Source organism: Acanthisitta chloris, unplaced genomic scaffold (assembly GCF_000695815.1).
Source record: "Acanthisitta chloris isolate BGI_N310 unplaced genomic scaffold, ASM69581v1 scaffold350, whole genome shotgun sequence".
Taxonomy (NCBI): domain Eukaryota; kingdom Metazoa; phylum Chordata; class Aves; order Passeriformes; family Acanthisittidae; genus Acanthisitta; species Acanthisitta chloris.
Window position 1 is genome coordinate 2,317 of NW_008649956.1, and position 24,940 is coordinate 27,256.

Here is a 24,940-nt window from a genome sequence, read left to right on the forward strand (position 1 = left end):
AGAATACAATCTCCTGTTTTGCTTCTCTTTCTTGAAGTAGATATTTCCTGATACCTGTTTGAGCCTTGTCATTGTACATTTAGCAAATAATGTAAATAATCCTTTACTTATCTGAGAGAGTGGAATATCTGAGAATTAACTGAGGTTCTGCAGTGTCTGGATAATTCAGGTGGCCAAGGATTCAGGTGTGCTGGTGTCTGTCTTCATTCTTGCAGAAGAGCCTGTTGCCATTTTCTTGGTTATACATTTAGCCAATATTACCTGCCCAAACAGAATCAGTGGGTTTGGGCTGTTTTAGGTTAAACTGCTCTGTGAAATTATAACCATTAAGAATCTGTACAGTGAATTTTCCACATCTTTACCTTTGCAGAACACGTAACCACAATTTCATCGTGTGGTTTTCTTATTGTTGTACAAAAGAGAACCTCAGCCTCACTCGTGCCATGTCTTTATTTTTTTTTCCCCTCAATAGTCTTCCCAGTCTCACTGGTTGACGACAGAGGAGAGGAACCAAGTTTTACTGGATCTCAAAGCTTCAGGCTGGTCTGAGTTGGGTGAAAGAGATGCCATCTACAAGGAGTTCAATTTCAAAAATTTTAATCAGGTAATTATTGTTGTACAACAATTTTAATATAAAGGAAATGTAATTGCTTTAATTTCCATACAGTCCTGATGGGAAAATATTTATATTCAGAAATTTGGGAGTATCCTTGTGGGGCCAAATCCTCTTGGGTTTGCCTCAATGAATTGCTCTGATTCTGATCTCATTAGGTGGTGTAAATTAACTCAGTTTTGTAGTTGATAAGTAGATTTGTTCTAATGATACAGTTTCTTGATTATAATATTGTGTCAAGGTCAAGGTCAATACTGTGGAATTAGGCAACTAGTGTTTGATCCCAATTTATTTTTTTCACTACTATCACTGGTAAATGAATGCTGGAAATATGTCACTGATGGACAGTGTGGTCATTTTTGTCAGGGAAAGCTTGAGAAAAATGGATAAATATCAGAACAGAAGCTTTTGGCAAATAAGGTGGGTAAAATAGGACACATTTCACCTTTTGAGCAGGAAAACAGAGATCTAGTGTGTCCTTGAATGAGTCATAATGGCTGATCTTGCAGTGTCCTCAGCACATAGACTGCTGGTTTTTATTTACCTCGCTGGGTTTTTATTTGGAGACAGGATCCTGAGCCACGTCTCAAGCTCACAAGAGCTCGTCTTGGATGTCAGACTTGCTTTAGAAACACTGAATTTGTCTTGAGATCTGCATTCAGCCACATTCCCCTGAATATTCCCTTCTGAGGAATCATGACATTGCTTAGAAAAAGTCACGTTCCCAGAGCATGAATTTCTCTTCTGGTTTATTTCTGAGGGAGGGGAGGGAGAGGAATCCCAGAGGTTTGTTGGGCCAATGGCTCTTGCTGAACCAGTTCTTTCCCTCACTACAGAGGGACACAGCAAGCTCCAGCTTGGGAATGCCATGGATTTGTTGGTGTGTGTAGGGACCAGGAGCTGTGCTGTGAGCTGTTTATTTACATGGCTATGCCTAAACCCAGACCAAGATGTTTTAGGAAACCACAGTGAGCTGAATAAACAACAATTTGTAATGCTGGCTCTTTTTTTTTTTTTTGCTGTTTCAGTCAGTAGCTGCCACAGTAAGGAAAGCCCAGGGAGTAGAGCAGAGGTGGGTGAGGTGTTCCCAGCCCCTCTGAGCTGGGTGAAAGCAGGAGAGAGAACAGCTGCAGGAAAATCCAGCTCGTGAGCAGGACAGTGCTGGTCCAGGGAGCACGTCCAGAGCCCTGAGTACACTTTTTTTCTGGATTGCACTTCAAACCTGAATGTTAATACAGAGCAAAGAGAACCATGTGAGATCATGCAGAGGGCAGTGAAGGAGACAAGCCCATGAGAGGGAGCTCACATGAAGCCTTGGTGAGATGTGCAGGTCAGGGCTGGAGCAGCCAGGAGAGACCAGCACATTTGACACTGATGAGATAGAAGTGACCCTTAGAAGAGTTGAGATTTCCAGCCTTTGTGCTTTGAATATTCATGAAACAGCATCTCTGCCTGGTTATGGTCAAACTCTTTGTTGGTTTAGCACAACCAGAAATGTTTTCCCCCAAATTTAATGAAAAAGTAGTTTTGCCCACTGTAAATAAATAAGTCAGTTTGATCAGATGGATTCCGGCAGTCCCTGTTTGCCAGGAGACAAGTCAGCGTGCTGCCAGCACATATCTGGAAAGGCAGTCCCTGTCTGCCAGGAGACAGATCAGCGTGCTGCCAGCACATATCTGGAAAACCCATTGATTTGGCAAAGATTTACAAAGTCTTTTCTTTTTTTTCTGTCAGTGTAGATTTATCTTACAACATGGGTAGATATCCACGTGTCTTCCAAATTTAAAGATTGATGGAGCACGTACCAGTATAGGAAGATGAGTGCATTTAAATATGCTTATTGGTAAATGATGAGGTATGCATTTATACTGCTAGTACATGTCATCTTAGAAAGAGTTTTTTTAAAAATTGCACTTGAATTGTGGACATTTTGGAACAGTCTCTCATTCTTAGTTACCCTTTGTGGATGTGAGGCAGCAATGAGAGCAGAGGCTGGGAATTGCCTTCAAAACTGGATTTTCTACCCCCAGCTGGAAGAAGAAGCTGGGCAGGTGGGAGCTCTGTGCAGCTCTGCTGGATCAAGGTTAGATGTGAATATCTAAAGGCAGAATTTCACCTGCTGGTTTTTATGGACTAGCTGCACTGTCCCCGTTGGCAGTTGCAGAGGGCAGAAGTCATTCCTGTTCCCATAGTCCAGGAGCAGGCTCAGCTGCAGATTCCAAGCACATTAGATCCTGAGCTGGTATTAGAGAGCAGTATTTGCCTTTTGATAAGGTGAAGCTGAAAATAAATTAAAATTATGCATATATGCTTCATTGTATTAAATTATGCACATGTGCTTATAATAACTATTAGTAAATACTGTGTTTACTCCAACCTAGGGAACAAATGACAAAAGTGAAGTTATACCTGCCTTGTACTTTGGGAGAATTTAGTCCTGCAATGAAAAAAACTTGAACTTGTGGGTACAACTTCTTTCATTTCATGTCATAAATAGTCTATTTACAGTATTTAAAGTGTTCAGTAAAAGTCAAAGGACTGAGAAATGTCATTTCCTCAGTGATCTTCCTGCTGCCCTTTTGCAGATGGTGTAGAATCAGGTGTGGAAAAAAACCCATCACTCAAAAAAATACCAAAAAAAAAAAGTAGTTGAGCTGACATGAAAGGTATTTCAGATTTATGTTTTGCAGATGATATTGGTATGATTAATGTGTTCATTGCCTTTTTTTTTTTTATTGCTTCTTGCAGATAATGTTCATGATGCATGGAAAATTCTGTGGCTTCAAAATCTGTGCCAGGTTTACAGAGTCTGTGTATGTCAACAGATGTTAAGAATCTAAACACAACTTTTATTATAAAGTCGTGCAAATGTGTAGACATGAGCTTGGTTTATGTATATTATTTTCAGCATGAGAATGAAATGAAACTTCTGTGAAACAAGAGTTATTTAGATTCCTGAAGCTTTCAGGCTGAGATTAGCTGGGTTAAAAGCGATCAGCAGTGAGCTGCCTTTGTAAGGCTGACAAGCTAATGACACTTCTGGCTCAGGGAATTAGTCTGTAACCCAGAGCTTGGAAGTGCTGGTGCTGTTTGTTAGTCTGAAGCTCCATTTTCATGAAAATGGGCTTTGGTGGTACAGTCCTCTGAAACAAGCTGGAAACCAGCCTGGGGTCCCAACTGGAAGCCCTTTGTTGTTTATGTTGCTGTGGGTGCCCACCACCACTCCTGGATGGCTGTTCCTATTGCCTTTAGTGTGAGGCAGGTCCTGGTGGGTGGGTGTTTTGAACCTTGCCTAAAATAGAAAGTATACCAGTGGTGTGAGGGAAAACAAACACAGCTCAGCTGCAGAGGACAGTGCCTTGTCTGGGAGAGCTGTACGGATGGCACCATCGCACATCCTTTCCTCCTTGTGCCTTGCAATTACCATGAGTTATTGCCACTGTTGAGCAGCAGGTAGGCAGCAATGAGTTAAGACTGAAGTCTTTTCCCTCCAGGAGCCTTGCTAGGTGTGCTCACTCAAGAGCCCCTGGGTCGAGTTGCCTTTTCCAAGGAGTTTGTGCTTGGCAGAAATCTCTGGCTGTGAGCGAGGCCTTGGTGAGCAGGTGGGCCTGGAGACCTCCATGGCAAGTCTGAAGCTCTGTCACACATCCAGGTGCTGGTGAGACTCCATAAACCTCACAGCCACGTCAGGGAGCTTCTTTGGGATCTCTTTCCCAGGCTACAGGGCAGAGAAAAGTGGCTAGTGAGGCTTTCAGGCCATGGTGTAGCATCACAAAGGGACACTCTTGTCCATTCACGTCTTTGTGCAACTGAAACAAAATGGTTTTCTTCCAGTGAAGCAAGCCCTCTGCTTCCAGTCTGCCCAAGCAAAATTTGGAATCGTGATAGAAAGTTAATTTACATCTCCAGACCATGCTGGTAACTTCTCCCAGTACTCCAGAGCAGTTCACCTTGGGAGCAGTGATCCAGCAAAGAGGACAGCCCTGGCTTAAAAGTGTGAGTTTCCTCCAGATTGCTCTCAAGCCCAGTCCTGGGCTGTGAGTGCAGGGTGCTGAGTGCTCCCTTTGGGTCCTGTCTCCAGCTGCTCACATTCACCAAATTCACATGAACATCTTAACTCCAAGACTTCCATGTCTCTTGTCAAAGTTGGTTGGATTTGACCAGAGGGTTTAAGGGGCAACTGCCTGTGTGATTGCGTTTCCGTAGGTAATCACACCGAGGCAGCAAATGCAGTTAGGAAATTACAAAGGTGGGCAAGTTTGCTGATGGTCAGGTTCAGCGTTTACAGCTGCTTTCTTTTATAGGGTAAGTTTTTAATTAAGTTTGTTTTTTAGAAAAAAAGTAAGATGATGTAGGAAGTCTCCGTAAGACCTCTAACATCATTTTCTAAAATGACAGGAAATCAAATGCTCTAAGAGTTTTAAAGCTATTTTTTAAATACATTGAGTGTTTTGGGGTTAGAGGATGGAGGTGGAAGATGAACCTGAGTGGAGAGGATGATGCAGAAACTGCACTGAGAGTAGGAGCACTTGTTTGGGTGCAGTTGTGGAGCCTTGTTTTTTTAAGAACGTGTTTAAAGATGTACAGAATATCTAGAACTATTAAATTATGATTCTCACTTCGCATTTCCTTTCCAGATTTGCTCTCTCTTGCTTGGAATGCAAGAGAAAAAAAATGAGAGTATGTCATGATAGATGCTGTTTTTCCCCCTCCTTGTGATGCCAAGTATGTTCCTTTGGCTGTAGGGAGATGTGCTCAGATTTTGCCCCTTAAATGGGTTATCCTTGTAGTACGATCCCAGTTGCACATCCGAACGAATTTGGTAGGATATGCACTGAATACTCTTGATTTCTTTTGATGGCACCACTTGGTGCCAGTCTCTGTAATCTAATCCTTCCTTTTTCCACTCTGGGCACGTTGCTTTGTTTTCTACATTGATCAAAGCTTGGAAAATTTGTTTCTCTCTCTATATGAAATGTATTTCATTGCTGCTTTCTGTACTTAATCTTTTGGCTGTTTAGCTGAAATATGTCCACGCCTTTCATGTATTGAAAACATAATATCCTTTAACCTACAATCTGCAGAGTTAAAATGAATTCTATAGTAAATATTCGGTTGTGGACCACATCTCCAGCTTTTTATATGCCACAGTGGTCTCGTGGGTTTTTTTTTCTTCTCCATTGTCTGATAGTGAGGTCATTTTCAGTCCTCTGAGAAGTTTTATTCCCAGCCAGATGCGGGCCATATATTAAAAGTAGCACCTGTGGCTAATATCACAGCAGCTTACCATAAATTTACATGGTAACTAGGATTATATCTGTCAAGACTGTTAAAAAATGTCTCGATTTAATTTGATTTCCAGTATTGAAGGAGCTCTCCAACATTTTGCTTCATAACTATATTTTAAAAGTTAAAATCACTCCATTGTTAAGTTTTATAGCACTCCCAGTGCCCATTAAGTTGATTTGTTAAATGGGGGTCAGAATCAAGCAAGTTGGCTACAGGAGGATCGGAAACCAACCCATTTGTGACAAATTTAGTCCTCGCGTGTGAATCTTCTCAGAGCTCGGGGGGTGATTGGATTCAGGTGCAGCTTATGTCACTTGTGTTTAACCTCAAAGCCTGAGCGGCCTCAGCCTGACTGTCACTTTTGCTAATCAAAAGTCAGACCCATTTTCATACATTTTTGGGGGAATTGCTGTTTTTAATGTAGTATCACTCTGCTCGCTCCCTCTGCTAGAGTTTCGCCTTAGATTGCCTGTCGACTGAAAATAAATTATATTTTTTATCCACCTAGTTAGGTGCTGGTTTTCATATAGGGTTTTGTAAACTGCTTCATTTTCCATTATCCTTTGAGTCCTCTCCCATATGCTGTGATTTGTGCACCTGCAAAGTTATGAAAGTATTTCTATTGGTAGTTATGTTGTTCACTAACTTCCCGGCGTTTATGAATACAATAACCCATATACAATAAATCAAAATTATTTATGAGTGGGTTTACAGAGCTGAAAAAATCTTTGTATCTGAAAATAATGAATTTCTGGTGTATCTGCCTGTTGACATTTTCCTTTATTAGAAACTGATAGTGAAGTTTTGGGGACTGGCAGAGGTTAACCTGCAGGCTGAAATGCCGTGAATGAACTGGATCAAGTGTCTCGGAGTGGAGCACAGTAAAAATAAATGATTCTTGGATGGTCACACCTTTCTTGAGTTTGTTCTTGGGATCAACAGAGTAAATGACACTCTTGTCTCTGTGTCAGCAGGTCAAGGTGCAGCTGCAGGACCTGGACATGATCCACCTGCCCATGCCACTGCCTGGCACTGCCCATGGGAGGAAGGCAGCACAGGGTCTGGGGGAAATTAAACGAGCACTTCTGGAAAAACAAATTGTTTGGAAGCTTATGAGTCTCTTCCTTGGCCTTGGAGGAGGAGGAAAAGATGACACTGGTGCTCTGGTCAGTATGTCCTGTGCCCAGTGGTGCTTCCAATTAACTGGGAGTCAATGGTGAGAAATTATGCAAAGCCTGGAGGTCCATAGTGGTGGAAATGTGTGATCTGGGTGTGTCTAGGTAGAAATGAAATCCTTGGTGATGGGAGTTGGGAAATAAAGGATTTATTTTCTTCTCATGGCCATCATGCCTTACGTTTGCTACATGCATTGATCTGAAAGTGCAAAAGGAATTATTTGTCAAAATGCCCTTTGGATCTCACAATCTGTGTGGCAGAAGAAACATTTCTCCTTTTTTTTCCCAGCTGCACAAATTGATGTTTGAATTAAACAGAACAAATGTTCTATCAGCCATGCAGACAGGGCTGCGGCGCAGTCGTACCCGAAGAGAGCAAATGGGAGCAGGTCAGCCTGATTTTAGCTACAGTTTGGGCACTTTCCTTGTTAAAATACCTCTGGAAAATGAATGGAAAATTCAGGGGTTTTGAATTCAGTTGAACAGCTTCATTAGGGAAAGTGCAAGTGTGAGGTGGTGGATTCACCATCCCTGGGGGTTTTCAAGCTGAGACTGGTTGTGGCACTTAGTGCCATGGTCTAGTAACCACAGTAGGGTTGGACTTGGTGATCTTTGAGGTCTCTTCCAGCCAGGTTGATTCTATGATTCTATGACTATTGCTGCCTTTCCTGAAGAAGATGATCACTCTGAAGAATTTTTTTACCGTTTCAGTTAGGGCAAACTGGCGTCTTGAAACTCTTTATGCATTCAAATTTATTTTTCTGGGGGTTCTGGAATGATGCTGGCTAAATGCAATCTTGGTTGTTTAACCTTTTGCATCCCCTTGGTTTTGGAGTGATGAGAGACGAGACTGAATGTGGCACTTAGTGCCATGGTCTGGTGACCATGGTAGGGTTGGACTGGTTGATCTTTGAGGTCTTTCCAACCCGGTTGATTCTGTGATTCTGTGAAATAAAAAGAATACCTCCTAAGTCATTCACTGTTCTGGCTACGTGGTGTTCATATGGTCTAAGGCTGAATCCAAGGGTTTAGAACAGTGACTGGATGTGGCACTTAGTGCCATGGTCTAGTAACCACAGTAGGGTTGGACTCGATGATCTTTGAGATCTTTTCCAAACAGGTTGATCCTGTGATTCTGTGATTCTAATGTCTGACTATGACTTCAAACCATAAATTGCCTTTAGCACCAGCAGCTCTCACTTTCTCCTACTCCCACGAAGGAGCAACACGCTTAGGGATATTATTCTCTGCAGCCATAATTAAAAATGGACTCTCTGGCTGGCAGAGTAAACCGAAAATAAAACTCCAACGCCCCATCTCAAAATTAACCATTACTCAGGGAAAGCACATCAAACCCACTTAGCGGACATCCGCTAATCCCGCGGTGAGCCGTTTGGGGCTTTAATGCACACTGTTTTACACGTTAAGGGGTTGGAAGTCGTGGGCCGGCGCTGACCTTTCGCATCTGCTGCTCTCGCAGTAGGAATCTCCGCTCGCCGCTCCCCGTCAGGCCGGATTAGCGTGACGAAGTGCAGCGCTTCTGCTGGCTGCAATTTTGGGTTTTGATCAGAATTATTTCTTTCACAAACAATCACGTTTGGCTAAAACGTTACATCTGCTCCGAGAAGCCACTGGCAGGGACGTGGTTCGTCAGGGTGAGGAGAGTGGAGGCTTTTTTTTTTTTAGTCCTTTTATAAAGCTGCAAACCCACTTCACATGGGGTTTTTTTTGAGGGGAGAGCTTCTCTTTTTTCCTCTTCTCCTTGCCCTTTATTCCTGTAGGGTTTTTTGACTGAGATGAAAAGTCGCTTTGGAAAAGCATAAAGCTGGTTGTGATCATAGAATCATAGAATCAACCTGGTTGGAAGAGACCTCAAAGATCATCGAGGCCAACCCTACTGTGGTTCCTAGTGTGGATTAAGTATCTAAATTGTTAGGTGAGCCCTGCTGCCTTTGTCCTTTTCTCCATGACCTGCTCCAGACATTCTTCCAAATACCCGAGACAGGAGATGAAGCTCAGGTCTAGGTGATCTACAGATGACAGAGGGAACAGCTGATGTGGCAAACCAAGTAAGGGACCTGACTGTGTGGGGGTTGAAGGATGCCTCATATTGTCTGAGAAGATGCTTGGTCTCTCCTACTCTTTTTTTTCCCCCCAAAGTATCTGTCATTTCTAGACTTGAAATGTCTGTCTGCAATATTTGATGATTTTAATTTTATGGTGCAGTATAAGTTATCAGCCTGCCAGTGCTGGCCCAGGTAAGTCTCCTGCTGAGTTTACTGCTCCTGTGTATCATCTCTTCTACTATAATAGATGCCCAAACATTCAGACCATTTCTGACAGTACAGTAGGACACCTTCAGCAGTTCAGTTGAATAAAATGATTCCCCAACTGAATCTGCAATAAATGCTCCTTAGTTTGCTTGATTTCACATCTTTAGGTCTTCTTAGCTTCTGGCTTGGTCAAGAGGGTGATGGGAACACCTCTCCAGATTCTTCACATTTCTGTCGTGACTTCTCTGTTGCATGTTTGAATCGTTGAACTTGTCTTTAAAAAACCAAACTAAACCAAAAAAGCTGACAGGGATAGTGGAAGATGAAATGGTCATGAGACCAGCATCTTCTTCTCTTAATCCATCATAAAGCAAAGCTCTTCTTATCACTCTTTGATGTTTTCTTAGGATCATAAATGGCAGAGATTTAGAGGATTATCAGAGGCAGGATATGATTGCCCTTGGAGACTCAGCAGAGAAGATCTTGGATACTAAACTGAAGGTTTGTGTAATCTTGGCTAAAAGACCAAGGAGAATTTTGCCTGAGCATTCCCTGTGTTATCAACAGCATGGATGGCACGTGAACTTCACTTTCATGTCTACAGAATGAAATCATTCCTTTGCATATGAGTAAAAGGGAAACAGTGGGGAAAATAGTGCAGGATTTTGTTCTGCTCCAACCAGATCTGTTCCATCCAAAACATGGTGTGATGGGATAATGAACTTCTCTGTTCTTCTGCACCATACCTGCACTCTATAAAAGTCAGAGGGTTTGAACATGTTTTAGGAGTGGAGCATTCACTTAAATGAATTCTGATTTGCTCTGGTTTATGATAGCTTCACGTCTTGGGCTGTGATCGAGGATGATTCATTACCCTCTGCCCAACAGAGGGGTCAGGTGCCTGAATTCAGGAGATTGGAACTGGGGACTCCCTGCACCTTGTTACTACTTCATTTTTATAGTGGGTTGTGTGATGGCTTTATTACAGTCCAGCCAGGGGTTTGATTTGCTGGGCCAAACATTTGCTTTAACAAGTCAAATTATCATTGCTCTTTCAGTGGCGCAGCCAAGAGAGTTTATTATTTTAAGTGCCTGATTGCTTTAGCAGGTGCTCAGTTAATGGGGGCTTCGCTGTGTTCTTTCATGGTTTTAGTTAGGGTGCAAAAAGCTCATTTTAAAAAGTCGTGTTTCTTGAAATAGCGATTTTATTTGGTGTAAACCTCCTAAGTGCAGCCTTTATATTCCATTTTTGAGCACAAAGTGCACAGAAATGGCTTAGGAGGTGGAGAGCCACATTTAGCTGATGATGTGGCTGGAGGATATCTTCCATGTTCTAGTTCAGTCCTGAAACCTGAGATTATTTTCCTGGTTTTGTTTTGTTTTTTTCCTGGAAAACCTAATTTAGAGATCTACAATTTTAGTAAAGAGAATAATATCTATGAGTCTGTTTTCCTAGAGTGCTAAGGGGCTGGGAAAAAAAGGGAAAAAGAAAAGCATTTATTTTGACTATTTCTATACGACATGTTCCATCACAAATACCACATGACCTTGTTCCAGGTTTGCTTGGGATTTAGGGTATTTACTTATTTTGCAGTAGTTTTTATGAGCAACTTTGTTTATCTACCTATAAACAAATGAATGTATTTGTGACATGATTGCATTGACATTGAAACTTTTATTACTCCCAGGAAGAAGTTTTTATGCTGCCTTAAGACATCTCTATGTTCTCTCACTTCTACTCCACCAAGTCTATAAATCTTTTTGGTGGAATAGGTGATTAATTTTGGTGTGAAGTCTGTTCATTGAACCACAGAATATTATCTGTGTCCTGTTCATGAAAACCAGGTGCAATCACTTACTGTAATAAAAATGAGAATAGGAAAAAAGATCCCCAGCACCGAGGCTGCTGGAAAAGTCAAGATGTGATGAAGAAGAAGGTAAATAGGTGGAACATTTGGTATTATATTCTCACCAAGAAGAGAAAAAAAAAGGTCTAAATTCAGCAGTTATTAAAATTCTGATATAAACAGGCTTAGAAATGATCAAGCTGAGGTTTGTTGTGCAGATTGCACACAAGGGCTTCTCACACTTAGTGAAAGGTGGAGGTAAAGGAGAGCAAAGCAAGGAGCAGGATTGAAATGCAGCTCAGTGCTCTCTACCTTCCTCTTAGTCCCTTTCCTTGCACTGATTTGTGTCCCTCAGCCTGAGCAAAATACTTGAAATTGCTTTTCAGACCAGCTGGATCTCAGATGAGGCAAATGATACTTCTACCTGCTTTATGACTCAAATGGCTTTAAGCTGCAAAAGGGTAGATTTCGATTAGATATTAGAAAGAAATTCTTCCCTGTGAGGTGCTGAGGCTCTGGCACAGGTTGCCCAGAGCAGCTGTGGCTGCTCCATCCCTGGGAGTGTTCCAGGCCAGGTGGATGTGGCTAGTGGAAGGTGTCCTTGCCCATGGTGGTGGGGTAGAATGAGATGGTCTTTAAGGTCCCTTCCAAGCCAAACCATTCTGTGATTCTATGATTCTGTGCTGTTGTAGCTTAGGTCATGAGCTGGGAAGATGAAGCCTTGGACTCAGATCCCCTTGGAGAGCTGCACGTCAGGCATCATCAGAGCTGTGTCGTGTCTAGTGCCGCGCTGGGTCTGGGCGGTGGGAGGAAAGTGTAAACTTCCCTTTGCAGAGAGCTGCATGGGCTTTTCCCGGGACAGCATTCCTGAAATTGCCTTCTGTCATCTCCTGTGGCTCTTGACATTGTACTGGTACCTGTATGAGAAAGGTTCCCGTTGAGGCAAGGCCGTGCCTCCCAGCTCTGCTGCTCTCTGCCTCCATTTATTCTTCATGTTCCTCAAATTGGTAAATCATATGACAATAAACAGAAATACCCTCAATGAAGAGAGAAGGGGAAACTGTTGTTTATCTGGTCAGGTGGTTTAGATTAGCAGTGATGCTGGTCTGTATTATGTTACTTTAAATCGTAGTGTCCCAACAGGACATAAATTATGAAGATTGTTACAGTATGTTTCATCCAATGTAAGATCAACAAATTGGAATAATTTTTTTAATAGGAAAATCAGTGCTTTGGCATGGTTATTGTTGAAGAATTTAATTTAACTTGAGCTTTGCTTGCATTATTTCTTAATATATAAAAACTATTTGCATAATGTACGAAGTATAAACATTTTTAGAATCAAAGGCAAGAATGCCTTTTCCAAGATTACACAGAGTGGCAAACTACTTAGAATAGATCAGTGTTTGTGCTTTTGCTGTCAGAAATGTTTGATATAGAGCTGGCAAGCTAGTTTCTTCACCGACATAATTGTAAACAAGTGTTGGGAGGCAGAAACAGCGTTCTTGGGAGGACATGGTGTAAAGGTTTGCACATTCACCGCTGCAGATCTGACACAGAGAGCAATGTTTACAGCTGGGATAGGAATATAAAGAGGTAAGTTTTTTTGAAGTGCTAAGCAGCATTGCATTCTTATGTAAATGATGTGTGCAGATAAGCATGAGGATGTCAGTGGTCAGCTCTGGATTTTTAAAGATTATTGTAAATCATAGAATCATAGAATTCAAGGGTTGGAATGGACCTTACAGATCATCTAGTCTCAAGCCTCCCTGTCCTGGGCAAGGACACCTCCTCACTAGATCTGTTTGCTCAAGGCCTCATCCAGCCTGGCCTTGAGCACTGCCAGGGTTGGGGCAGCCACCCAAAGTTGCTCCCTGGGCAACTTTCCCCTCCTTTCCCCATCCTTTCCCCTCCTTAGCATCTTTCAGAGCTGGGAGCACTGCTTTCCCCAGCCACGAGTGATGCTGGGGGATGTGAGGGTTGGCTCCATTCACAATATTTTGCTGCTTGACCTATTAAAACAGAGAAGAATTTCTACCAGTGGTTCATCAGTTGTTGGTCACCTCAGACCCTGCCAGCCTGGGGTGGGATGGAGGGAGTAAGGAGTTGTGGGCACAACACCTGCACTGCCTTGTCCATGACTTGCAGCCTCAGTGGAGACACAGGGATCTGAGTAACCTGAGTTCAGCTCTGTTTTGGGACATGATTTAGTTGCATTCTGAATGACTATCCTACTGTTTGTGGAATGGGATTAAAAAGGGGGAGAGCAATGGGAAGGTGTTCACCTGACTTGGGTTGTGGATGAATCCAGACACAGCCCAGAAAAAAAAGGGGAAAATATCTAATGCCATGTGGATCCAGTATCCCTGGGGATGGTTCAGGCAGACTGATGATGCCAACAGGGAAGAATCCCAAAATGGGCACATGGTTTTGGGAATTAGTACCTGTCCTCCTGTGCTGCCATCACCTCCCTAAGTACTACCTGGATTCCTCTTTTTCTGTGTGTTTTAAGCATGTTGTCACTTTCAGATGGAGAGTGTATCTTTGTGAGATGATGTTTGCATATTGACGTGATAAAAGTATTTAGTAGTGAAGCAGATAGATTTAAAATAAAACAAACTCTGCTTTTTTCTTGAGAGCACCAGAGAATATGTCATGACAGCCCTTGTGACTGGCCAAACCTGATGTACCATAGCTTGGCATTAAAGAGCTTTTTATCTGCTGGCTCATAATGTTGTGACAGCCCTTGTGACTGGCCAAACTTGATGTACCATAGCTTGGCGTTAAAGAGCTTTTTATCTGCTGGCTCATAGCTCACTGTTAGGTAGCAATGTCAGCTGGATATGCAAAAGCTTCTGCAGTTTGTGAGTGAACCTTAATGATTTGACTTTATTGTTCTAAGTGTCAAACTGCTAAGGAGAACACGTGCTGTACCCTGGGAATTTTTCACTTGGGTGAGTGGAGAGCGAACATGGGAGGTGTAATCATCTCCTGTACAAATATGTCACTGTAACTTGATGAATTTTTTAATTTCATGCTGATAAATGGTACAGATGCAGCCTGGGTGGGTGGGGAAGGGAAGACAGGTAGCCCTCACATGGCAGAAGGTCAGGGTTAATGCTACCTCCAGCGTTATAATGACAGATGGGATGCAGAAACCTTCATGTCCTTGTGATTAGCACGTGCTTTCCTTGGCTGTGCATCCAAAGGATTTAGCAAGCCCGAGTACACACTTCATTTTAAAACAAACAAATAAAAAGTGTGTATGGCTGTATTGTTGAACCTCTCAGCTGTTTTTCTTAAATATCTGCACTTTTGAGGCAAGTACTGTCAGCTGCTGTTCTTCTGGAGATGCGTGGGGTGATCCATCACTGGGGACTTGCGGTGGGTGATGTATGAGCACAGCACAGCGACCTGTGAGCCTTTGATGTGTAACTCATCAAGATAATGTTGGCAAGCATTGTACAAAAGCAGCATGTTTTTAAAAGTACTAAGATGAATGGATTCCTTGCTTAAGAAGTGTGAAAGGAAGAATAATAGCAGATTAGCTCCGGGATCCCGTGGTCCTGCTGGAGTTGTGCAGCACTGTGCAGTGCAGAGGGGCGGATGGAATTTCATCTTTTCTCCCACTTTTGACAGCAAAGTGCCTGGCCCTGGTTTTCCCCATTCTCAGGAAACAAAAGTGACATTAAGTCTTATTATGTGATAGCAGATTTTATCACTTTCAAAAGCAGTTTGGCCAGTCCCAAACCATTATGAGAAAGCTGAATTTTTTAAAGTTTTGTTTAGGTTTTTTTCATTTTATTGGGTTAACTTGTTCTCCTAAGAGTAGCCCTGATTTTTATCTCATGGAGGCATGTTATGGCTGCTGGTGTTTAACAGACATTTTAGGTGCAATGTTACAACTGAAACACCATTAGTTTTTAGTTCCTTCTTTCATGATCTTAAAAGACATGACAGGAAGAGTCCTGCCTTGAGAGCACCTTGTTGTGGGGACTCTGCACTCTGCCATCACTTGGGTGTGACATGATGGACTTATGTAGAGTGTCCTGTATGTCTGGATGCTGTTTTAGTCCAAATGTCCTAAAAGGATTATGTTGAAAATGTCTGTCTAATATGCCTGTTACAGAAATACCAGAACACTTTATAATATTAATACATATTTCTTTGTGGTTTCTGGAAAATGCACAAATCCTTTATTCTCTTCTCTTCTCTTCTCTTCTCTTCTCTTCTCTTCTCTTCTCTTCTCTTCTCTTCTCTTCTCTTCTCTTCTCTTCTCTTCTCTTCTCTTCTCTTCTCTTCTCTTCTCTTCTCTTCTCTTCTCTTCTCTTCTCTTCTCTCTTGCAAGAAAAATCAGAATAAGTTTTCCTTAGGGGCCGAAGGGCTGCAGATTCGTGTTATTAGTATATTGAAAGTCAAGACTGTGTTGGATCTCATGGTCATGAGTAAAGTGCTTGTCCCACTTTCATCAAGAAATGTGTGATGGTCTGATAAACTCTGCCCACCAGTGCAGTCTTGACAATGATCTTGCGCTGCAGACTGCATAATAATTTTCATTATTTTTAATTAAAGTTGAAGAAGTGCAGACTCCTGCTCAAATTAAGGTTGGTTGTGTTGCCGGAATGCGGTAATTACTTTAATTGATCACAAGATAGTTTCCTTGATCACCAATTAGACCAAATTACCGATCAAGTTTCAAGACGTGAAGAAATGTCCAAACTGATTTTATGTAATAGTGTTTTCATATCTAATCAAACCTAAATATCTTTTCCTTCCAGAGCCAATTGTATTTTCCCAAAGAAAGGTTAAGGCTCTACAAATATAAAGGTGATTCATAAACAATAGTGTTCCAATTCATTTAATTAGCAAAGGAAGTATTTAAGACCTTAATGGAGATTGCGTTGGGGAAATTGCTTGGTAGAACTGTAACTCATTTTTGGAGTGGGAGATGCTTTTTGTGTGCAATTAAAATAAACTAAAATCTAAGGAGGGAGTTGCAATGAGGGAGAACCTCTCTGAGCAGAGCAGGGCAAGCACGAAGGCTGAGTGCTTTGCTGTGACACTGGATTGCCCTGGTTGGGACACTCTTGGGCAGCTGGAGCAACAAGCATCAGGACCTGACCTGGGAAGGGTCATCTGCCCTGGAATTTTTCCCTTTTCATGCGTTGGACGGCCTTGGGTTGAGCAGCCTTTGGTAGGATGAAGCTTTGCAGCCAATGCAGTCAATGGAGATTTAACTGTGGGGAAGAGGTATTGGGATGGCATGTTGGTGCAGTGGTGGGGAGGGTTTGGTGGTCCACTGATGGGGAGGATTTGTCATCTGAAGTGTTGAGGAAGGTCTGCAGAGCAGATTAATTTCATAGACTCGTTTGCTTGCATAATTCTCTCTGTTTGCCTTTGCTGGAGCGAATCAGTCCTGAATCAGTGACTGTGTTTGTGCAGTGTAACTCAGGTCTGTACATGGGTGGGCGAGTTCCTGGGATGGACAGACACACACCAGTAGAACATACATGAACCTGGTAGGGGGTTTTATAGATTTATTTTTTCCCTTCCTATTTTTTCTACACAACCAGTTTAGGTGCAGACGTATCACTCTTTTAAACCTTTGGGGACATTTCTGTGTTGGAAATAACATTCCTGTTAAGCCCATGGACACTCTGAAAATGTTTCAATCAAGTATCATTCAAGCAGTATTAATGCAGAAGTTTTGCAAATCATTGCTAACATCTGATGCACAACTTTCTGCTTCAAGGCATGCTGCTGAAACGTGGGCACATTTTTATAAGTAATTGTTCACTCGAAGTAAAACTAAACCGAGCGAGAGCTTCAAGGGAAGTTAGATTTTCCTGAATTTTGGAATGCTCTTGGGTCAAAGAAAAAAGCTTTTTAATTGCTGACACTTTGGTGATTTCCAAATGACAAACCTCATTGGAATGATTTTCTCTGATTATAACGTTTGCATTCATTTTGACTGGCAAAGCGACCAACAAAGTCATACTTCATCCAGGCACCGATTCTTTTTTTTTTTCCTTGAAGGTTTCTGTAATTTGTGAGAGGAAAAAAGACTTGAAACTATTATCAACCATTATATGTTATTCATTGACCACATGTTTGTTTGAAATGGCCATCGCTTGGTGGAATGCAGCTAGATACATTCTCTTCCATAAATTAGCACGAAAAAACTACCTAAATCAGGTAGGGGTTTGTGGAGCTTGTTGTATTATAATCTGAACCAGACTGTAACGTGGATGTTCCTTCAGCTTTGTATGTTAATTCAGGTCCTGAACCGGATGGATGGAGCTTGGTATGAACAGAGCCTGTGCCGAGGGGTGTCCTGCTCACGCTCCCAGGCCCTTGGGCCCTGCTGCATAATTGCATTCTTGATTTGCATGGACATTCTAATTTTCTTTATTTGCTCCTAAGGATTTTGGCAAGGGCCTGCTATTATTTTCTTCTTGAGCCTGTGGTGATAAAACCTGCATCCTGGGGGAGCATGCCGAGCGGAGTGTAGGGGCAGAGGATTATTTGAACTCGTTTTAAGGGAAAAGATTTCTCATAAAGCAGAGGCACAAACTCACCTACTGCCTTTTTCCCCCTGGTAAAATAAAGAGCAGAATAGTTCCATGGAAGGATATGTTTCTGGAAGCAGTGTTGGTTGATTAGAAATGGCACTCTTTAGGGTGCAGGAAGGGATGAAGGGGTTGGGGATGAATGTTAAAATTGCTGTTGGATGCTGAAGGTAGAATCATTGGTTTCATGCCATAGCTTTGAATCCTGGAGTAAGTCATGTTGAGCAGTGATCAGGGTCTGCAGGGGATGATTTCAGCAGGGCAGGGAAATGCACCAGTGGCATGAGAAGCTGAAATGCTCCTTTAACACACAGAAACCTGAGGTGCAGCTGTCTGGGACATCTCAATGAATTTTTGAGATTTTGGAGTGAATCTTACCAATCTGCTGTCAGTCCTGGCAGGTGGAGGTGTATTTTCCTGTTTGCTCTCTCTTTTCCTAGGCTTTTGGATTTATGACCCGTGTTGCTCTACAAGCAGAGAAGATGAATCACCACCCAGAATGGTTTAATGTCTACAGCAAGGTAACGTGTTCACCAGCCCTAGTTATTCACGTGGCAAGCTAAGGAGACCCAACCACAGGCCCATTCTCTCTGCCTTTCTTTGTAGCTTATCTACAAGACAAGAGAATGCAGAGAGTGTCTTTATAAAGAGATCTGAGATTTTAAAGAGATGCTGAAATTTGCAGTGGTGAGGAATCAAGAATGAAGCTCTTTGCTCTTGCTGCCAGCTGCATGGTTGGGACCTGTGGCTTCACCTCTCTGGCTGAGCTCTAAAAATAAAATAGAAGCCTTTAAACTCTTATTTATCCAACCTGAATAAATTACTGTTTTGAAACTACTCACAGCTCTCATTCCTTTCTGTGCAGCAGGTCAGGAGCACAGTAGTGTAGGGTAGCAGACTATGCTGGTACCTAAATGGGAGCCTGGCAGTCTCAGTTTGGGTTTGACTTTTTAAAAATTCTAGGCTCCTGTGTCTCAACATAGCAGCTTATAAAATTTGTTTATAATATTACCTAACTGATGGTGGTCTCATATTTACAAGGGTTATAAGGATTACTGCAGCCCTGGAATGAAAGGTGCTGTGTGAAGGGGGAAATTATTGCTCTCCCTTTAGTTTCATTTTCTGATACTTCTCATTGCATTGTGTCACGTTGTTTGTTGTAGCATTTGGTGAATATATGGCAATCCCACTAAAAATACACTAGAAGAAAGGACATGTGGAGGAGCAGTCTGCAGCTCAGATCACCACCCTCGGGCAGGACATCCCACCCCTCCCCACAACTGAGGCTCTCAGCACAGACTTCACATCAGCCCTTCATGCCACACTGTTTAAGGGACATGAAATGATCACTGGATTGTTGTAGCATTTGGTGAATATATGGCAATCCCACTAAAAATACACTAGAAGAAAGGACATGTGGAGGAGCAGTCTGCAGCTCAGATCACCACCCTCGGGCAGGACATCCCACCCCTCCCCACAACTGAGGCTCTCAGCACAGACTTCACATCAGCCCTTCATGCCACACTGTTTAAGGGACATGAAATGATCACTGGACAAAGTCCTGGCTTCTCATCAGCCCTTCATGCCACACTCTTTTAAGGGACATGAAATGATCACTGGACAAAGTCCTGATAACCCACTCTTCCTGATTTTCTTGGCTTTCCAGAATATTCAGAATTTATGTTCTGTTTTCCCAAAGTCTGAGTCAAAGGCAAGACAGAGTAACGCCCAACTTGTCATCTGGCTCAGTCCTAACAGACCTGTGAGGCAACCACAGCATGGCAACATGCACTGGTCCATTTGTTTTGTGGGTTTTTTTAAATTAATCTGCAACAAGCTTAACCATTTTTTCACCTTCAGAGTTCTGGTTTTTAACAAAACATGTGAGTCCCTGACCTGGCTCTTGGCAGCTTGGTCACTGGCCCAGGTTCTTCATGAAAGCAATCCATGGAGTTTAAATGTAAAGACTGAGTGATTTAGTCAGACACCTCTTCTTGGATGAAACCCAAGATGCAAAGCCAGTGGTATTCTGTGAAGGGACTCGTTTTGGTGAGATTCCAGGCTCTGTTAAGCTCCTCACCTTCAGCATCTTCTGGTTTACATGAGCAGGGAGGGTGCAGCTCACTGCTTGCCAGGAGCATTGAGTAAGAGCAGTTCACTATGGAGACATGCAGTGTTCCCAGTGAACTGCTGTCCAGCTCACGTGTCAGGGATCAAAATGATTTTGTAACCTCTTTCTTCTCCTTTTGGACAGGTTCAGATAACCCTGATTTCCCACGACTGTGGGGGACTGACCAAGAGAGATGTGAAGCTGGCTCAGTTTATTGACAAAGCTGCTGCTTCTGTTTAACCAAGATGTAAATCACTTCAATGCAGTGTCTGCCAATATTTTGTGTTTAAATGGTATCCATCATTCCTTGTAACACTGATTTCGCAACCCCCTCGAGACAAGATATTTTGTAAAAAGAGTGGCTTAGCTTTGCTGACCTTGAAGACCTTAGTGTGGAGACCCATCTGGATGCCTGTGCTTGTCCTTTCCCATTGCTGGCTCTGCAGGAGGATGTAGCAGATAAACCAGTAATAAATAAGTTTTGAACAATACTTTTCTAGAAACTAAACTGAGCTGGAATGAAACCAGGAGCCTACCTGTGCATGTCAATGTTCCTCAAGCCCATGGGAGCTGGTGGCAGCTGCCACATGAGCTTGCCCCATGCCTTGCTGCCTCCCTCCTGTAGATTTGTACATCTCAAAGCTTCAAACAGCCTAAGAGCAGCCTGGCTGGGTCAGTCCCTCCTGGCTTGGTACCTCCAGCAGGAGGACAAGAGGGCACAGACTCAAGGGCAGGGTTAGGTTGGATATTAGGAAGAGATTTTTTCCAGAGAGAGTGCTCAGGCATTGGAATGTGCTGCCCAGGGAGGTGGTGGATTCACCATCCCTGGAGGTTTTCAAGCTGAGACTGGATGTGGCACTTAGTGCCATGGTCTGGTACCCACAGAAGGGTGGGACTCAATGATCTTGGAGGTCTCTTCCAACCAGGCTGATTCTGTGATTCTATGATTAGCAGGATTCTTGCTAAGCTAGGCTTGACTGAAGCTATGCTCAACCTTTCTTCTTTTTTTAATAGCTACAATTACTCATTGCAAATGTTGTTCCAGGAGTTGCAGATCCCACTGACAAGGTTTAAAATCATTCCTTCTGTGGTTTCAAAGTCTTTGTTTTTATCCTCTGATCCTCGCTGAGACAGATTTCCAGTGCCAGGAGGGGCATTTCATTCTGCTCCAGGCTTCAGGAGGGTCTCTCTTCTCCCCCTGCAGTCCCTGCTGAGTGTCCCAGCGTGCTCTGTCATGCCCTGCAAGCAGCTCCGGGGGCAGAGCTCCCTGCAGATTGACACTCTGAAATGCCAGAGTGCATTGCTCAGATGACACCGGCGGCACAGCTACTGAGAACTGAGATCCACCAGTGCCAGAATCTATATCGGGGGGATATGTGAGGTGTGTGGTCTCTCAGATATTTTAGGATGCAAAATGCCACGAGCTGCCACCCAAGTGTTCATGTCGATAAAAATAAGGAAGGTATTTTTTGTTAATCCTTAGCAAACATGCTGTCATGTGCTAATTGGTTGCAGGAAGAGCGATGTTGGGGTTTATTGTCAGGAACCCTATTTGGGCTATCAAATTAATGCCTAAAAAAACCCCAAATTCAGACTACGTGCTCAGATGTTCGTTGCCTTTTCCCAGTGAAGTGGAGGATTTCCCTGATATGGTTTGAAAATGGTCACTGTTGTCAGGAATGAATATAACTAAAACAAACAACCAGGCTGTGATGTCTCCTGTTACTGGTGGGGAAATGAAAAGAGCTTCACCCAGAGTTTTGACAACGTCTCTAATGAGCTGTGAAAAGGCTGTTGTTAGGAACTGATACATAACTCGTGTGCTTTGAATGAAACCAATAAAATCAAATTCCTCCTTTGTAATTTGTTTCTTTATTATTGTACATATGTGACAAAGCTGTTTAGTTTGAAGATAAATTTAAGATAAATAATATTTAGTTACTGGGAGGTCTTGGGTTTAGAATATTGATATTTATTTACATACTCCGAGGAGAAAAAAAAAACCCCATCAACTAATTCAGCTCAGAGAGCTGCACTGGCTGGCTATGGGACAGAGCTCTGCCAGGGGTGTTGAGAATCCTGACCAGCAAAGAGGCAAAAATACTCAGGAAAGCTCTAAGTTTTATGGTCAGTGCTTGTTTAGCCATGATTTCAGTCATAATTTAGTCATTTCTTGTTGACTTCTAGGGCATACCACAGACTGCCTGCAAGGTGAGCCTGGCTGTGTAACACTGATAATAATAACATGAAAACAGAGAATAAACAGCTTCCACTTTGTTTTGCAGTGAGTGCTCACGTGGGAGGCAATCTCACAGTGCAATCCTGGCTCTGCAGGTGCCATAAAGGGGGTTATAAAACCACCTTTTCTTTTGGAGCTGTTTTGGGGTTTTTTTTGTAGACAGGATTCCCAGCATTTCTGGAATTCAGTCCCAAACTGCAACGAGCCCCTGTTGAACTTCACTTCCCACCCCATCTCAGCAGCATCCCCAGCTCACCACTCTCCACAGAGCTGGGCAAGGGAATGATGCTGGGGACCCCTGACCTGCCTTCATGTAGCTTCCCAAATCCATCCAGGCAACTTGCAGCTGCTCCATGCTCCCACATCTCCCCAGGTCTTTTGCACCTGTAGCTGTGCTGCTGCTGTGTGCTGAGTGCAGGATGCAGAGAACCACGGGGAGGGGATTGCACAGTTTCCTTGGCACAGATGGAACTTCATAGCAAATTTAGACAGCAGGGATTGAGTGACAGGCACTGGATGTGGGCCAGGAAACAGCCTCAGGCTGTTCTTGTGGAGAGTATCTGCTCTGCTCCCTGCAAAAGTAGCCAGTGTGCAGGGCTTGGGGCTTTCCCAGGTGATGGTATCACTGGAGCTGTGCTGCACTGTGAAGGTACAGCTCAGGGAGCTGCCCAAACTACAGCTCCTCTGCTGTGCCAGTTTCTCCTGGAGATCAGCTTGGTACCCACTCCCCATGAGCCCTCAAAGCTGCACCCCAAGGCAGTTGTGTTGCTGCTCCTACAAACTCATCACCTTTCCCTGCTCACTGCCAGGTTTGGCTCATGGCTAGCAGCCACTGGGTTAAATACTCCCCTGGAGCATTTGGGTTTTTTGGGGTTTTTTTAGCTTTAAAATTGTGGCTTGAAATATTTAGGTAATCCATCAGAAACAGCCTTCTCACAAGCAGCTTTGCTGTGTTGAGACTGATACAACCCACTGTGTTGCCCCCACCAACTTTGTCCATGGTGTATGGGAAACACTGTCCCTAGGAGACCTCCAATGGTGCTCCATGGCCACAGGAAATTAAAAAGCAAAAACTTGAGGCTGAGAGAGCAGAGTAGGAAAGATGCCTGCAGCGTGCTGTGTGGTTGGGATTGCTGCTCAGTTCCTGCGAGGTTTAGATCAGCCCTTCACAGGACAGTCTCTGAAACAGGGCCAGAAAATAATCCTTTTCTTTCCCCATCGTGGGAGCTCAGGTCCAGTAAACTGCAAAAATCATATTGAAAGGAGAGGGAGCAACATCAGATGTGTTGCAGGGCTCTGGGGATGGGTACCCACAGCTCTGCAAGAACATGTTAGAAAGCAAAAGTGTTTTGGTTTGTGAGTTATGACCCAGTCTGGCTGTATCAGGATTCCTCCTGCCCTTCCTCCTCCTCCTCCTGCCCTTCCTCCTCCTCCTGGCGATTCTCCTCGGAGGTTAAGGTGTGGTGATGGAGTGACTGAAGAAGAGGTGAGGTTTTGTTAATTAACATCTCTCATCCAGAACAGTGTGGACATTAAGAAGACTAACAAACACGTGTCCTCACTCAGCTGCCTCTCCAGGCTGGAGGACAGATTGCTGACACTTTTCAGATGTCTGTGACACATCCCTCTCTTCAGGATGGGGCTGGAGGGATCACAGCATCCCTTGGGACGTGTCTGGGCTCCTGTGCTGGTGGCCCCAGGGTGAACACGATTGGAGTTTTTGGTGGGTTTATGCCCCTCAGATGGTTTGGCCCCAGGTCAGGGATGTTTGTTTGCAGCATCTCTCATTTTGGGTGATGAGCACAAGTCCTGGGTTTGCTCTGGTCCCTGCTCCAGCACTGCCTTCATGCTCAGTCTTGTAGCCTGCTAGGTCCTCAGCCCTGCTCTGCCTTTCCCTCCTCTGCAGGGCTTTCCAATCCTGCAAAACACAGCTTTGAAAGCTTCGTACTTTCCACAGCTTCTTAGAGGTGTGTGCATCTCTTCTGGCCCTTTCAGCCTCAGGTTAATGAGGGTATTGCCAGTTAACTGAAGTTAATGAGTTCTGCATGAGCTAGTTTCAGTTTTTCACCATTGTTTGCTCCAAGAAACAAATATTTGTGGCTTACTCAAAGCTGCACCTCGGGATTAGCCAAACGTGTGTGTCCTGGAACAAGTGCTCACAGACCGTCCAGACTCGCAGCACAGAGATGCTGACTAATTGAAATAAATTGGCAATTGTTAATGCTCTTTCTCCTAAAGATCCAAGGAAAGGAGCAAATGTGGATGTGAGTTATCCTGCTGACATCAAAGGCCATGTTTATGTAAACTCATGCTGAAGATCTGTCACAGAGCTGGACTCTTTGGTGAGGAACTGACAACTCGTTTGCAAACTTTGGAAAGAGCCCAAGCATTGCTGCTGGCAGTTCTCTGGTCAGAGCCAGCCAGTCCCACAGACTGCAGGGACACTGGAGCCCCAGGAAGGGTCCCCAATAAGAGCAGAGGTCTGTGCCTATAATTTTCTCTTCTGGAAGTGACCTGACAAGGTGGTGACATCAAACAGCAAGTTCCACCCCCCTGACTACACTGTCTGTCACTTGGGGAAGGTAAGGAGCACCCAATGGTTTCATGGAGCCACCATGGAAGTAGCACATGGAGCACCCAGATCCCTCCTGGGATAGATGAGTTGCCTCCATTTTTCTTACTAGATCCTTCCAGCATCCATTTCAGGCTGTTGCAAGGTGTGCTTTGTGCCATGGTCAGGAGGGGATGGAGGGAAGGGCTGGGGGTCTGGCCCCACTTGTGCTGGCTGCCAGGCCACTGTCCTCTCCTGTGCCACTGCCTGCACT

The 24,940-nt window shown here is 43.6% G+C and overlaps 1 protein-coding gene across 1 annotated transcript; it reads left to right on the plus strand.

Moving 5' to 3' along the window:
- Positions 1 to 472: 472 nt before the first annotated feature.
- LOC103807773 (pterin-4-alpha-carbinolamine dehydratase 2) lies at positions 473 to 20,514 on the plus strand. The gene is made up of 3 exons (XM_009080557.1): positions 473 to 604; positions 18,207 to 18,287; positions 20,021 to 20,514. The coding sequence occupies exons 2-3, from the start codon at positions 18,219 to 18,221 to the stop codon at positions 20,114 to 20,116; spliced, it is 165 nt and encodes a 54-aa protein (XP_009078805.1). The 5' UTR covers positions 473 to 604; positions 18,207 to 18,218; the 3' UTR covers positions 20,117 to 20,514.
- Positions 20,515 to 24,940: the final 4,426 nt, after the last annotated feature.